General features: G+C 33.2%; 1 protein-coding gene across 1 annotated transcript in view; it reads left to right on the top strand.

Moving 5' to 3' along the window:
- Positions 1–16,839, top strand: part of LOC138707576 (uncharacterized) — a 60,860-nt gene that overhangs the window by 16,433 nt on the left and 27,588 nt on the right. The window contains exons 2-5 of the mRNA XM_069837172.1: positions 6,924–7,048; positions 9,594–11,318; positions 11,902–12,090; positions 14,852–14,992. Coding sequence (XP_069693273.1) covers positions 6,924–7,048; positions 9,594–11,318; positions 11,902–12,090; positions 14,852–14,992 — 2,180 coding nt within the window. The remainder of the gene's footprint in view (positions 1–6,923; positions 7,049–9,593; positions 11,319–11,901; positions 12,091–14,851; positions 14,993–16,839) is intronic.

Raw genomic sequence — 16,839 nt, 5'->3', positions numbered from 1 at the left:
CAATGAAAATTAAACATTACGTAAGCGTTAACTTAAGAATATAAACATTACGGTAAAATCAATTAGTCATACCATCATTCATGATGGGAACGTAAACATAACAGCAAACATACTTGGTAACCATGGAAACATAACGACGACGCCATTTCCTCATATTCTGTTGTATACTTCACTGCTCCACAATTGTGTTCTGTTTGCAAATCACATAAGCATAAGCATTAAAGTTTGGAGTTTGCAAACTTTCATGTTAATGTCTTACAGTAATGTTTATGTCATTGCTTATGTGAATCATTGTGAATGATCCCATTTGGTAGCCTGGGCACAAACTTCTGTGTTTATGTTACGGTTATGTGTAATTTTCATTGTGAATGGGCCTTTACAGATCCATCCACTAGAGTCATTATTAGACCACGGAACTTCATGAACTAAAAAACCTGAAACTATGCATGCAACTATGGTGTAAAAATTAAATTTAAATGTTTAATAGTACGATATAAATGAAAATAATTTAAAGTAAAAGTGTTATGAAGCCATATTGCACAGAAGACGATTTAACATTTGTCTTCAGAAACCCATTTCTTCAATAAACATTTTCTGCTACTTTTTTCTTTTGGCATGTCGGAAGTTAAACTTGTAAGCAGAGCGATGCTGTACTGGTTCTTTGCTTGATTGTGCAGCAAAACCTGTTGAAATGAAAATTTACACTTCATTAGACTTTATTGTCCCAGGAGTTTAAATACATTCTGTTTTGTTTCTATGAAATCAGAGCACATTAGCAGCATTGTCTTCACAGCACTTTCATTACCTCAGCAATACATGATTTTAATGTTGCAGGTGTATAAATAGTTTCATTTTTGGTTCTACGAAATGAGAATAAAAGGTGATATAAGTCTGAATGACATCTAGGCGACATGTATTTTCGCCCTGGCTTCTGAAAAATTACAATTACACTTGCACAGCTAGTATGTACACAGAGCAGCAGCTAGCCTCATGTTAAAGTGAAAAACGACCCAACTTATACACCAGGGACAAAGTATCCATTGTCATCACAGCAATTTGATGTCCTCAACAGTAATGAAATAATTTTATTTGTGACATAATTTTTATATTTCTTGGAAATTGTTATTTTTATTAGGGAGAAATTTTGAAATTAGGTAATAAATCGGACAAAACAAGAAGATGTTAATATATGCATTTAAAAGGAAAAACCCTTGAAATGTGCAATAAAATGAATATGAAATAAAGCTGACTTCATTCGAATATAAAAACCTTGATTGACAAAGATCCATTTTTTACTTTTTCAATGTACCGAATCAATAAAAACATGCAATTGCATGAGTTCCACGTTGAAGTCATTATTAATTTGAAAAAAGAGCGTATCAGCAACCTCTCTTAAAACGAACAAGGTGTTAAATATCTTATTAACTTATCACATTTTTATACTGTTAAATATTCAAGATGGCTGCAAGACAATATAGTTCTTCTTGAATCCTTTTTTCAGCATTTACAGTCAAACAGGTAAGAAACACTTCTATAGAATAACGGGGATAATCTGTATGGCTGGTCAGGCTGTTGCATACTATTGAGTGTGGTAATACAGTAAAACCCTGAAAAGATGCTAGGGACCACGTGTAAACTGTGTATTATGCGGATATACTAATTTTGACTGATATACAGTCTCTACTAACATTTTTCTTTATTGAAATACATGATTAATGAAAGGTAATACAGTATTACTCCATTATGTAATTACTGTACTGTACGTCAAAGATATTTACAATCTGTACTGTACTTAATTCTTTCGAAAATGCCATTTATAGTTGTTTGCCGTGTGCGTGTTCAAGTCCTCATGTTTACCACAATTCACTTCCCTGCGCTTAGGATGTAATTACAGTGATTGAGTCACGATATTTTATTATCGTCCTTAATATCGATGTTGGGATTCCTAATGAATCAGAGAGTTGTTTCCGATTAAGAGTACTATTTTCACCGTACTTTCGTAAGATTTCCAATTTTTCCGCCACAGAAAGCACTTTTCATTTAACATTCATTGTAATCACACTCACAGACACTTCAATACACTAAAATACAACAAACTGACCAGCAAAAATTTTCAGAATTTTATTTTGGCCGAGTGAGAAATGTTGTTTGAGAGAGAGTGGAGTATTGCAATTGTATGTAGGCTTTAAACGCGTAGGAAAAGAGTGTAACAAGAGGGTGGGATATTGTACAGTATGAAAGTTTAAGTGCACAGGTAAAGTGTCGAATACCAGTATTTTTCAGGTTAGTGGCACCAGTGAGTTCAGTGGCCAAAATGTTTCATTGCTGAAAATTACATCGAAAATATTCCACAAAAATAGTGTATTATACGGAACTTTGGCACAACAAATGGGATATTTTATAAAGACATTATATATGAAATGTGCAGGGACCGGATTAAAAAAGCGTATTACACAGAACAGCATAATAAGTGGGCGTGTCATATCAAGGTTTTACTGTATTTGAATAATGCTGGAGCTATGATGGAAAGTTTTGAAAGGAGAAACTTAAGTACCGGTACTTAGAGAAAACCTACCCAGTGCCTCTTTGTTAACCACAAGTTTCTTTGGTATTGCTGTGGATTGAACCCCGATTGCCTTCAGTGAAAGCTGTCATTTGTCTAAGAAACAACATATGTTCCAGGCGTAATTGATATATAAAACTTATTACATGATGAATATAAAAGAATTATGCATCTCTCTCAAACAGAAAAATAAACATTATTCCCAAGTTATTTAAGACAGTATTTATATAAAAAAAATTTCAAACTGTGTTGTAGGATTTTTTTGGTTTAGTTTTTACGATATTAATTCTGTAGTGCTCGGGAAAAGTGACACAAGTCAAAAATGTTAATTTTACAGGAGAAGGAAAAAAAACTCTTCATACTGGTGTATGTCAATTGTATTTTCTTCTGTATGAATTATTCTAATGGGAGAAATACTTATGTCTCTTTTTCCCAAGCGAGCAGATGTTCCGGAAGTTGTCAATAAACTAATAAAAATGTTTTGTGGAAATTGACTTATGCAACTTTTCCCAAGTATTGCAGAATTAGAAAGGAAGTAAACTGGTAGCGTATTTTATATTTACAGTACTGTAGTGGTGTATCTTTTGTTAAAAACAATTTCACACATTCTATATATTTAAAAAAGGAGCAGTTTATTGCTTGTTTTTCACATACTTCATATACAGACTGAAAATTTTTCTTTAAATACACAGAAAATAATTTGCTGTAAATCGAATTCATAATCAGAACCATTTCCAACACTTTTTGAACAGCAGTGCACATCGAAATACTGTCTTAATTTTTGGTGTATAACCCTTCTTTAAGTTAAAAAGTGACTAAAGAATGACAAATTTAGATTAGTCCTCCTCCACTGTTGTAATAAGCAACACTAATTTTTTTTTAAGAAACTAATTAAAAATGAAACCAATGAGTCATTGAAACTGCTGTTAGATTCTTAGAAGTTCCAACTGCTAGGTTAAGATTTCTTAAATCATTCCACCCACATCTGTTATATTTTTAGTAGACTGTACCAAACTTTCATATTTTGTTCACTGGACTGTGAAACCTAGGTGGAGATTGAAATTTAGAGATTTCTTTTTTCACAATATATGTAGAATACCTCTAAGTGATTTTCATAATGTCCCATTTCTTCCACATTAGATAGAAGTGCAATTTATTTCACATATATTAAAATCTCATATCCTGGAGCAAACACTGGCGAAGTGCACTGCAAACGGTACATTTTATTTTTTTTTTTTCAAAGTGTGATGCATATCTACCATATTAGTGGGGACATACTTAGTTGATCATGATGGAAGTCCATCAGGTCATGAGTGACTCCTGGCGATCTTTTAAGGGGATATTCACAATGGATATTTGGTAGGGTGCACCAGTTTTTTCTTAACACATATCTAAATGAAACTTAAAACTAAGGACAGGACAAACACCTTGGCCGTACATGCCAAAAAAAAAAAAAAAAAAAATTCCTAACTAAAGGAAAAATTCCTTCACACAATGGGGAATTGAACCCGAATCCTCCTGGTCAGGAGACAACGTCATTAACCACTAAACCAAGAAGTTGGTCATAGTTAACTGTTGCTTTGAACATGTAGCAATAGTTTATCTTCTAACAATAATTCCTCAATGGAATTTGAGAATTGTAGTAGTTCTGGTACATTTCTGTGGGCAGTAAGGCAGCCCAAAACGAAAAATTGGAAGCATTCAGAAAGCTTTAATATTACCAAGGCCTCCTTAGCAATCTGTTAGTTCATAAAATGCTGTCAGATTGGTGAGACTACAACCTCATGGGTAAATTTTTTAGTGGTTTTCTGTTGTTTAATCTACTGTTTTTCCCCCTCTCCATTGCATATATCACTGACTAGTAACATATTACACTAATCAGACTTCAGATGTATATGCAAACAATTTTATTGCTTTTCCTCTTGACACACATCGTCAAGTGAGATGTACTGCCTGATAATATATGTAAAGCCTTAGACAATAAAAAAATGACTGGCTGCCATATGCTAAGTCCCCTTAAGAAGACTGGGGTTGATTCTGAGAGAGCTTAGTTTTTACACATGAAAGAATTTCTTATGCACAACTCTGGCCCACTGTGCAATGGTTAGTGGTTTGCTCAGTGACAAGACATTCAAATTGTGCACTTTGTAGGGATTTAACTGCAAATGCGAATGCAAAATTCTTACACATTACGATAATTCTTACTGTGCCTACATGCTGAAGAGTCTTGGTTTGGTGACCAGACTCTAAAAGCATTCCCAGCAGATTTATTTCAATCCCAAAACATCTTATTCTGAAATATTTATCCGCAACAATATGGTATTTCGACTTCAAACTGTTCCATGACAATAATGCTGAACTGTTACGAAACTACCAAACATTTTAAGAGTCCATGCTCTAAATCTTAACTGACAGTGTAATCAGTGATGAAGTTCACTTCCACCTATTTGGCTGCATCAAAAGACAGATCCTAAGTCAGTTGTAGAAAGAAAATCTGACCGCTACATGAACAGTCTCTTCAGTGCAGCATTAACAGTTTGGAGTGCAGATCCATACAGTATTTCTTTAAAAAATATGGACGTGTGGTAACATTAACTTCATTGCTATATGCTCTAGTAATTCTGTAACATTTTCAGTTCCTGAAACTAATGGAAAAGTTGATTACGAAATTGAATGAAGTTTTTAAAGTAGCATTACTTAACTCAAGTTACCTTCAAGTATATTGACTGTGCTAATTTGTATTAAAGATTCTAATATGTGAAATAAATTGCGTTTAACATTAATTTTTGTAGCCAATACAGTTATATTTTTCTGTTGAATCTTGTATTAATCTTTTTGCAAGATTCATAATTGAAGTGTTATTTCTTATAGAGCACAGCACATATTAATATTTTTGTGTAATTTTTCATTCTTTATTGAGGGATATTGTGTATTTTATATGTAATTTTTCGTTATAAAGTTGGTATGTGAAAGTGTATATTTTAAGACAGTAGGTGTACCTCTAATTTAAGGTCATTAAAACTGTTTTGAAAAATAAACTTTAACTGTTCACCCATCAGTGTAATTACTAAATTCTACTTCTCTGTAAAATTTAGCTACATGCTCGTAATCACTTTTTCACAATTACGAATTTATGATATACGTTAAATGTTCCTTTTTAACCATTGATCTGGTGTAATGAATTTGTGGGAGCCATTAGCCCATTTCAGATGATGTCAATGTTATAAACTTTTAAACTCCTTTCCAAACTCCGATAATTCAGTGCAGGTCATTGTATGAATCCAAATTTTGCATAGATACAGAGTTTCAAACTTGAGGAAAATTTTTAACTGCAACCACTTTTCCGAGAAATTAACACATGAATGAAATATATTTTGTTTCCATCTTTCTTTCTGTTGAGTTTTAAAATTTTCATAATGACCATCATATTAAATGATCTAGTGAACCTACCAAATTAAACTCACACCAGTGATTGGATATGTTACATTGTGGAGTCTTAAAATTATTCATTATTAAGGAAAATTTGTAGAATTACAAATTATATTGCATTTTATCATTAACATAGGATTGATAGGTGAGTGGGTTGGTTGGTGTATCAGCAAATAATGATTGAACACGTGTTTTTCTTCTTGTTGTTAATAATTCTTAAAACATGTATATTCCTAATGTGAATTACTAGACGAAGAGTAATGTCAACTGAAAGTTACAAAAAATGTCCAAATTACAAATGTAAAAAATAAGTGTGTAATACTAAGAATGATACCTATAACGTCATAGTTAGTACAAAATAACTGAAGGTAATGTTTATATTGCATAATTTTATATACTGATTTTTGTGTACTCCTTAATTCTACTTTTTATACCATCTTGTTATATTTCTTCTATGTATCGTCCTGTCTTTCCTGAAGTGAGACTAAGAGGCCACATGACATAAATATGATATTTTTGGTATTCTGATGCGTATTCTTAATAAATGGTACAGTTTGATTTGTATATACCTTCTCAATATGCATTTTATCCCTTCAATATTTTTATTTTAATATAGTAACATGTAGTGATAATAAGTGAATGACGAAGAGATTCTTTTGCAACTGTGTTGTGAGCTATGTGACCGAAGCCAGTAACTCATTTTGGTGCAGTTAAAAGTGTCACTTGGGACGAAGGTTTTTAAATCTTACACATTGTATTATTCATTGTTATTCTTACCTAATAATGTAGTTTTTATTAAGCAAGGAGACCTATTTTTCATCTCTCTCTAATTGTTACTATTTCATATTTTGTTGTTACAATAGCCATTGTGCATTTTCTTATTTGTTTTCTTTCTGAACACGAAAAGTTTTATATCTGTAATTTGTTTAAGGTTCTTCTAAGCACCAAGGTGGGGAGCATCAAAAGAAACACCACAAAAAGAAGAAACATAGAGATAGAGACAAAGAAAGAAGAAACAAAGACAGGTCACATGAAGAAAGAAGGAAATCCAAAACTGTAAGTAGAATTCATGTCAATTTTTGTTTTCCTTTACTCTTTATTATTTGTTCTTATTGATATAATACATGTGTAGGCTGGTTTTATGAAATAAATTACTCTACTTTTAACATTTTTGCATTACTGGCCTATGTGTTTACAGTGTTTCCTATTAATTTTAGTAATGTATTTTGACGTTAAAAGTAAAATGAGATTTTAATAGAATTACATATTTTATTATTCCTAATATGGTACAACGGTATTTCATTTAACACAACTAATGTCAGTCTCTGAAGATACAGGTTAAGATCTGTTTCCAAAAAATGAAAAGTCCACAGATAGTTAGCTTCTAGATAGCTCTTTTGCGATGGAAGAATAAATAATTTCGAAAATATGTTTCCTGATGCTGGGAATTACCGTAGAAGAGGGTAAAGTCGATCAAAATTTTGCAATTTTTTTAATGATATTGAGGTTGTGCAATAGAGTGAAGTTCCTCAGAAAATAGCATTTTGTCGTCATATCCTTCACTTATGAAGGCACGTTACAAGAATTGAATTACGATCTATAAAAAACTGTTTTTTTTTATTTGACTTGTGATCGAAGTTACTTGCGTAAATAGGGTAAAGTCGATCACCATTGAATTTTTAGTTTAAGATCGATTTTAAAATATTGCGTAGTAAAATCGATCACTGTTTATGTTTTTAAAAAACAAATTAAGTGTATTACATATATTTTGTTTGTTATAAGGGGTGTAGGAAACAATAATAATCTTCAATATATGCCTATAGCATTATATAATGTATCTTTTGTTACTGTGATCATATTATTCGATAACATTAGGCCTATAGTCTCCAGTGTACAATCGTGACTATGATTGTCAACTTATAAAACATAAAAACACATTTTACTACTTCACATACCAACAAACAAGGATTTAAGAATTCAAAATTTACATTGAAATACCACACTTCGAATTATAATCTAAAATGCAATTCAACATTGCTTAGGTTTATATCAGATGTTATTTGAAATCTTCCCCTCCTCATGTCACTTTAGAAACTACGTTGTTCCCATAGTCAGGTACAGAGGGGTGTACAAAATATGTTCCTTTGGCAGTGCTTCTCTTTCGCAAGAAATTCAACATAATTTCGTCTTCCTCTTTCCCCACTAACCCATCAATATAAGCTATACTGTGACACTTTTCTGTTTATAAGTGTTAGTTGGATGTATTTCGGTGAACATTTTATTCTTCCTGCTGGTCCTATCTGTTTTGAGTAGGTCGATGGCATGATCGACTTAACCCTACAAAGGTACAAGTTTTCTTAAAATAATAAGTTTCAATACTAACATTTACGAACTGCAAAACTATTACTTCAGGATACAATCTCAACGAAAAATACTTACGTATACTTCCTGTCTCCTTTCACTGCTGACTATAATTTAGAGTTTGTAAGACTTTGTTTTCATTAAAGAGAAAAAGTTGAAAATAACTTGTTTCAGTTCAACGGTAATTACACAGTGTTTCCATTGTTGGCATTCACAGGCTTTTTGTTGTAAGGCAATGAAGTTAGCATAACAAAATTTTAGCAAGTAACTGAGAAAATATATAATTTTCAATAAAAATCGCAAATGATCGATTTTATACCCACTGATTGACTTTACCCACATCTACGGTATCATTTTATCCCTGGTATTCGTGAATACAAATTGTAACTTGTAACACACACTCCAGAAAATCTTACAAAACATACTCGTACTGTTTTGAAACAAGTTCCTCAATTATTTACATATTGACGCTAAAATTGTATTTCTTTTTAAATGTGTGTCCAGCAGAACAATATTCACAGATCATAAATTTGCAGCTGTTCATTTCGTATCTTAGTCACAAGTTTCAGTGAAAACTTATAACAATCAGGACTCTCGAAGCTTTCTGTATTATGAACTATAAATTTATTGTTAGATTTGTACTAACTTTTCAATGTTATGTAAATTATTACGTTATGTTGTAAAAGTTAATGTTGTTGTTTATAATACATTGTCTCTTATTAGGAATGTCAGAAGAGATGCATAGTCTCCCTTGTGGGCCAGTGTCTCGGCAATTATTCGTGAAGTCTATGAATCTCATTCAACATACATTATTGTAAGGTGTTGTGCTTTGATGGTACATGTATAAAATGTTTCATGAATGTAAGCCTGACATGTTGTAAGAGATAAGATTAGGTTTGTTTTCAATAACGTCTTCAGTAAAGAGTTTATATTGCAGTTTTTTTAATCTTTTGTAGATGGGTTGTTTCCATTTCTTTAATATTCTTATAACATTTCACTTTGATAGCTCACTGATATGAACTTGCTGTGTTAGCCAGCCACACGACTGATAAAATGTGGAACTTTATAGGTATCTGTATCTACAATACGATATTAAATATTGCTTTAGTCTGTTCCATATAATTTTTATAAAATCTGTTTGAACTCTGTAAGCATTGTCTATCATTTGAATTTGTGTTATTATACTTGGGAGCAAAATAATGAATGTGAATTCTAATATGTGTGCAATATCTCATTTTAGCTCTCTGTCTCAAGTACAAAGCCAGCCCATCACTTCCATGGTGCACAGCAGCAGGAACCTGATGAAATTATGTCCTTGACTGTATCTTCCAAAGAGGCAAATAATAGTACAACACTTAATGAGGATGTGTGTCCCAGTGATAGGACTATGCAGTATGGCTCTGATACAGCTCCCAGGACCACAAAGCCTTTGTTATGGCCCATTAAAAGTGAAACAGATAAAGAGATTAGTGATTCGTATGATGACACGAAGATGGACTCAGTTTCTGTGAGTGGTTCAGTGTGTGAAGGTGATAAATTAGGGTCAGATGAAGTTGACACCATTTGCTCTGTGATTGACTCTAAAGACGGCTCTAACTCTCAGACAGAAGAGGAGTACAAGTCCAGTGGTCAGGTGGATGTTGAGGCCACCGCAACATCAGAGCAATCCAACTTTCATACTAGTCATGAAGAAACACAATCATTGCAAACTACAAGTATGAAGAGTGAAGGAAATGATGACAGAAGTGTGGAGAGTCCTGGTACACCACTTATGGACGAACAACCGTATTCTCCTTGCTTAAATGTGCCTGATTGCGTAGGTGATGTGACAAAAGTAAAACCAGAACTGGGAGATTCTGAGCCAAAGAATGAGACTGAGGACGAAACTGCCAAGACCTTAGGGACACAACCTTTCCTCTCTGTCTCAGAAGCCGAAATGACTTGTGATAACAGTATTCTGCATAGCAATAATGAATCGGATGGAAGGAGCTACACCCCTCCATTAGTAACAAAATCAGAAGTAATTTTGGATAAGAGTACTATTCTTGAAGATGTTAATAAAATTAACAGTTCTGAAATTGTAAATCCCTCACCTTCATCAATATCAAATTATAGTTTAGATACAAGTATTATCAAAACCGAATCCGGTGAGAATAAATTGCCAGAAAATGGTGAAAATTTCTTGTTTTCGGATTCTGGTATCAATTCTGAGAGTATTGCTACTCTTACCTCAGATCCCGTTTCCGAGGAATCTGCCCCTTGCTTACAGGATGTTAATGCAAGTGTTACAGACGGTGATAAGAGCCATTTACCACAATGTGAGGGTGAGGTTATCGAAGAAAGAAGGAAATTTAATGAAAACGAGTCCCTGAAACATAATATCAGTGAAAAGAAGTCTTCTGATGCTGAGATTCGTCAGGATGTATCTTCGAATAAAGAAGTGCACAGACGACATAGTAGTAGTGGCAGAAGCAGTTCAAGTCACAGATCAAACAAGGATAAATCAGATCACAGTGATAAACACAGGGACAAGAAGTCTGATAGCACATCAGACTCCAGTTCTAAAGAAAAGAGGAGTTCAGATGCAAGGGAAGCAGATCGAAAGGAGAGATCTCATAGTTCGTCGTCAGACAGGAAACATCATTGTTCTAGGTGTTACAAACGTTCTAAAATCAAACGTGCAAGCATTGGTGTTCAGTGTCGGAGGGACAAAACCATAGACAAATATGTGAAGCATGGCTCTCCAGATTCTACTTCTGTAAAGATTGATTACCAAACAAAGCACTTCTCCCTTCCCAGACCTCTGCCATATACCCAGCCTGGTCTCGAGCAACTGAAATATGGCAGGTTCATTCGAATAGAGACATATGCAAATGGTGGTGCTACTATAGTCCATATGTATCAGGATGAAATCGATTGTCTTAACAAAGATGAAATGGAGGAATTAGCGCAGGAGTACTTTAAGGTAAGTTCCTGTTACATTTTCATATCACTGATATTAATTCTGGACTGCATTAGTTCAGTTGGTGACAGCTGGAATCCTCATCGCCAGCAAGAATGCTCCTTTTTGTGACTTGAGCACACTGTCAAATGAGATGATTTCTCCAAGGAGAATTGACTAGAGTATCGCTTGAAATATATTGTAACATAAGGATTTAAAATGCATGGCATCTTGTAGACTAGTTTCTAGTTACTGTGGGAGGATAATCATATGGATGAGATACAATTTTTCTCTGCTATATCCTCGAATTTGTAGGTGCATACGCATGACAGCTATAGTTACTTAATTATTCTAACCTCATCTGAATGTCCCTTACAAAGAATTATATTACAGTTATTGTTTTTCCCAATTTAGTTACGTGCTAAATTAATACTATTCTATTTATAGAAGTAGTTTTGTAATTATTTATAGTTGACATTTTGAAGAAGCTGTAATGTCTCCTACACTTTGTTAAATACTTTAGATATTTTTATCTTCATGGTTTCGCATGTTTTTGTCAAGAATTTTAGATGAAGTGCCCACTTATTTTCGACATTTCTGTTAATAGGTTGTGTTCGGAGAAGATGAAAGAGGATTCGCACATCATGTGATGGGCATTGTTCATGATGCAGCGGCATACCTGCCTGATCTACTGGACCACATGGCAGACAACTATCCATCACTTACTGTTAAGAATGGAGTGCTGGGAAGAAACTCTGACATAGAAACAACCACCATGGCACAATACAGGGATCAGGTAATTGGCAATATTACATAGTGAATTAATGAGATGTCACATTTCATAAGTTTAATTTTCTATTTACAATAAGAGTAATGAAAGATTTATATACTTCCATTATTATGGTAAGACTATAGTGATAATGATTGGTGTGCATAAAAGAACATCATGTAAAAAAGATTTTTTATAAAAATTATGCGTATTGACCTTACCTTGTGAATACATTCTTCCCTTGCTAATGTTGTATATTGAAAACCAAGATACATTTAGTAATAATAAAAATATTAATAATTTTAATAAGATACAAATCACATCGCAGTATATCCTCTCTTAGTCTCAACCGTTCACTATTCCTGTATTACAGTCTTCAGTTCACTACCTAATTTTCATTAAGCTTTGAAGAGCCCAGAGAAAAGGTTCAGAAGAGAATTATAAAATTCTCCATATCATACCTTCTACTCAGATGATGGATTGTTTATGATTGTAAATGAATTAATCTGCTTGCTATGTATTGCATATTTTTTTGTGCGAGATCGTGTGTATTTGCTTGGTTTCCGCACAAAACCAATCCGCGGAAAGTCTAAAATTCCACATTCAGTATTCCCAATCTAACACACATAACAATTTCCCTCTTCTTACCGCTTAAGTGACATATTGATTTTACTGCTTTAGGCTTTTAACATATTATTTTTAGAGACATTCAATATAGTAATAATTATAAATTGGAAACTTACCACTGCAATTTCACCTAAATTGCACTGTTAATTATTGTTTTTAAATATTTGCAAAAATTAAGTAAACTCTACAACTCCACTAAAGTTACTGCATTCGTGATGCAAGTAACATTAAGGAAGCCGTGAAAAAAATCAACAAGATTCCAGACTCATCATAGACTGGGGGAAAAAAAAAGACAGACGTATATCACGGCCTGCTGGAGTATAGTAAACACAGAAAACATTTTAAAGCAACAATGTTGAAGATAGATATTTTTGTTTTGCAAATTTGCCGTCATTGAACAGAAACCAAGATAGAGATTTCATTGCAACTAATTAGAAATTCCTCTTTCAGGTATGTAATAAACGATCTTCGCACAAAATAATGTACAATACACGAGTGGTATGTTTTCTTTCAATTCTCGGAAATTAAAAAAGCTCAACTACGTTTCGCTTTTTCAAACTTTTCCTCGAACATGAAAACTTCAACATACCGCTCTTGTAACGCATATTACTATTGTATAGCTCTTGACTTATTCCACATCTCATATTTGCATACATTGCCGACAGACTTCAGATGCATACAAACAATTGTTCTTCCTTTGACACATCATCAAGTAGGATGTACTGCCTGATAATAGATGTACATATCAGTCACAACGTCAATCAGAGGATAATATGATGTTAATGGACATAATAAACGTAAATAATCTATCAAGCTTTAGCGCAGTCATTTTAACCATGTGCTTTCTCACTAAGATGACACTGTGTGCATTCTCCCAGGTTAATATCACATTAATGTTGACACTGTTAAAAAATGTGAGACCTAAATAATTTTAGTTGTGCTTTAATATTTGAAGAGTCCACTGCAAGAATGATGGATGTCATTTGGAATGCATTTTGCAGGAGAAGCAATTGAAAGTTTGAAATGCATAGCGCTCAAAGCTTACCTGTGATTTTCCGATCATTACTGGACAATGACTATCAGTGTTAATGCCACATAACTCTCTATGTACATTCTATATGTCTTAAGCTATGCATTGACAATCTTGGTTCATTTTCGACAAGAAAGTGACATCTATCATTCTTGCAGTGGACTCTTCATTTATCAATCACTGTTCAAATTGCTGACTGTTTAGCTGTTCTTGACATCGCTACAAATTGTTCTTATGGACCATCTGAAATTGTTGTATAGCCATATCATTTCTAAATTATACATTGTTCTAATTCCTCTGTTATGCGAGACTTTTAAGGCGAATTTTCTAATATAGCGCCAATCTCATTGTGTTCATTTTTGGTGAACATAAGTTTTGTTTTTCGCTCTGAATATACCCAGTTTCCTTAAACTGTCTTACTAATATTTTGTAGTCTGTGTATGTGAAACGTAAATCCCTGGATGCTTTGTGAAAAACAGTTTTCTTACAATTTTTTACAGACATATTTTTAACTTACAGATCATAATTTCTTGTTCAGTAGGTAATATGTTTCTAACTTGCTACAATTAACCAACAGGTAAACATATGATAGTAATTCTGAATGTAAACAGTATCATGACACAGTGGAGCTTCTAAAAGTAACTTCAGTGCAAATATTTTGTTCTTTGAGACAGTGTCTTCAAATACCAGATAGTATAGATCAGAGCGTGGAGAGCTTAGCTTCTGCTGCTACAGTTGTTGTATGTAGGCACTCATGCTGACTTCTCTGTTTACAATACGAGTTCCCCTTCCCTGGTATAGATGAAATGGTGAACCTTAACTGACACTTCATATAACCTCACTGTATATACATAATTTGGAATTATTACAAATTTTGCCTTTTGAGGGATAGAACAAGAAATGTCGTATATATTTATTCTGTTTTAGTAATGTTTCATACATGTAGCTATCCCTGTAGTAATTAATTCAGTTAAAGTACACCCACTAAGTATACACAGTTCCACTCATATTTCTGTAATTAGACTGGTTAATTGATTTTGTGTATATGGAATCATTGATAAGTATGTTACTTGCATAGCATAACTTTTTAATATACTTACTCTCTTTCTCTCTATATATATGTGTATGTAGGTATGCAAGCATTATGCAAATGGAACTGTTCGTTATGGACCACTTCATCAAATTAGCTTAGTTGGAACAGTTCATGAAGAGGTTGGTGGATACTTCCCAGACTTTCTAGCCAGGCTGGAGGAGAATCCCTTCTTGAGAATGGTAAATATTGCTTTTGTATTGTATGTGTTATAAGTTCGCGAAGATAATGCATATTTTTTTGGACTAGGCATCATTTTTTATAATAATATATAATAAAAAGGATTAGTGAAGAACGATTACCAAAAAATGTGTTGGAATGGTTGCCACCTGAGAGGTTGAAGAGAGGAAGATCTAATAGTACTTGGATTTATGGAATTAAAACAACAATGAAGGAAAGAAGATTGGAGGAAGGACAGTGGGTTAACAGGGAAGATTGGAGAGAATGTTTAAAATTAATTTTCAAAAACTAGAATATTGGGCACTGGAAGATGTCTGCACATTATTAAACCAGTTTTAGATAGGATATTTTTATTTTTATGCCATGATCAGTATCATGTCAGTTTATTTACTAAAAAAATTGTGAGAGCTGATATACCACAAGTCTGTTTGAAGATTTTCATGGAAATATACATTTGCAGTGTCCCTGATACCAACGAATTGGTTTTTGGCATGATTATCTTTCTCTTAGTCTTATGTGTGTTGTGCAGAAATTATTTGTAAACTATTAAACTGATACTGTTCATGTCTATTTTCTACAAAGCAGTTCAGTCTAAAATGACGCAAACTAAATATAAACATTTTTACCGGAAAGTTAATAGGTTTTTATTTTTAAAAATAATAAAATTGCAGTTTACTTGAAAATGATTAAGGAAATTTCCTTTCACTTTTCTCTTTTTTTAGGGGGAGGGGGATGCGGTACATAAATGAAGCAATAGATGTAAGGAGTATTTCTCACCTTTTTCTTAGAGAAATTATTTAATTATATACATATTTACACCTCCTATGGAAAACATATTAAAACACAAAATTGAAAGTTTAAAAATGGTTTAATTAACATTATCTTAGCTATTTCGAAAGCAGATTGTTCCCTCCAAGAAATTAATATTTACAGAATTCTATCTCCATTTGAAATCTTTTAAGACAAAACTTTCAGAATTTAAGGCTATATTTATTTTCGAAATTAATCTAATCCTAGCCATTAGGGAAATAAAGCAAATGACTTTATTGACAATAAGAAAACTATGATTAAAGTGATCAGGAAGAGACATAGAATTTAATTCTTACAATGTTATGTCAGAATTTGCCCCTTACTAAATTCACTAATTGTACAGGACTGGAACTTGCTGCCATAGCACATACCGAAATGAGCAAGGTGGTTGGTAGGCTATGTTTGGCATATTTCACAGTGATCTATGAGAAACAGTGTTTCAGATGAAATCGTACCAAGTACACAAATAAATTCCTGAACATCTTCTGAGGTTGACAGTGCATAATATTTTACAATACTTTATACCATCAGTCTTTTTAGTGTCTGCTATTTGTGTTATTACTCACAGAGACTTGGGTTGGGAACTCCATTGATACTTGGTATACTTCAGATATATTAAAAGATTTCACTATTTCAGCAGTTAGCTCTAGCTAAGTCTAGGACTGTATCATAAGACTATTTTATTTGACAACTCTTTCAACTGCAGTGGTTATTCAGCATCAAAGTTCAACTTAGGAGAGAAATTATCGACAAAATATGTCTTTATCAGGGACAAGTGTTTTTACTTGCCATAAATTTATGATATGTGACACAGAGCTTTAGTTCCCTCCCAGGGGCAGGCATATTAAGGATTTTATCACCCTTGAAAATCCATTACCTTCAGCCAGGTTTGAACCTACAAACCTCGGATCCATTGTTCAACATGGTATCCATGACATCGAGGACGTCAGTATCTAGTTCATGAGTGAAGATCAGAGTTTACATTTTTTCGCAATAATCCTTTTGTTGTAATTAATGCAACTGGAATATATGACCAGTT

The sequence above is a fragment of the Periplaneta americana genome, chromosome 10 (genome assembly GCF_040183065.1).
Source record: "Periplaneta americana isolate PAMFEO1 chromosome 10, P.americana_PAMFEO1_priV1, whole genome shotgun sequence".
Lineage (NCBI taxonomy): Eukaryota > Metazoa > Arthropoda > Insecta > Blattodea > Blattidae > Periplaneta > Periplaneta americana.
Note: the sequence above shows the minus strand (reverse complement) of the source record. Positions and strands in the feature narration are given on the sequence as shown.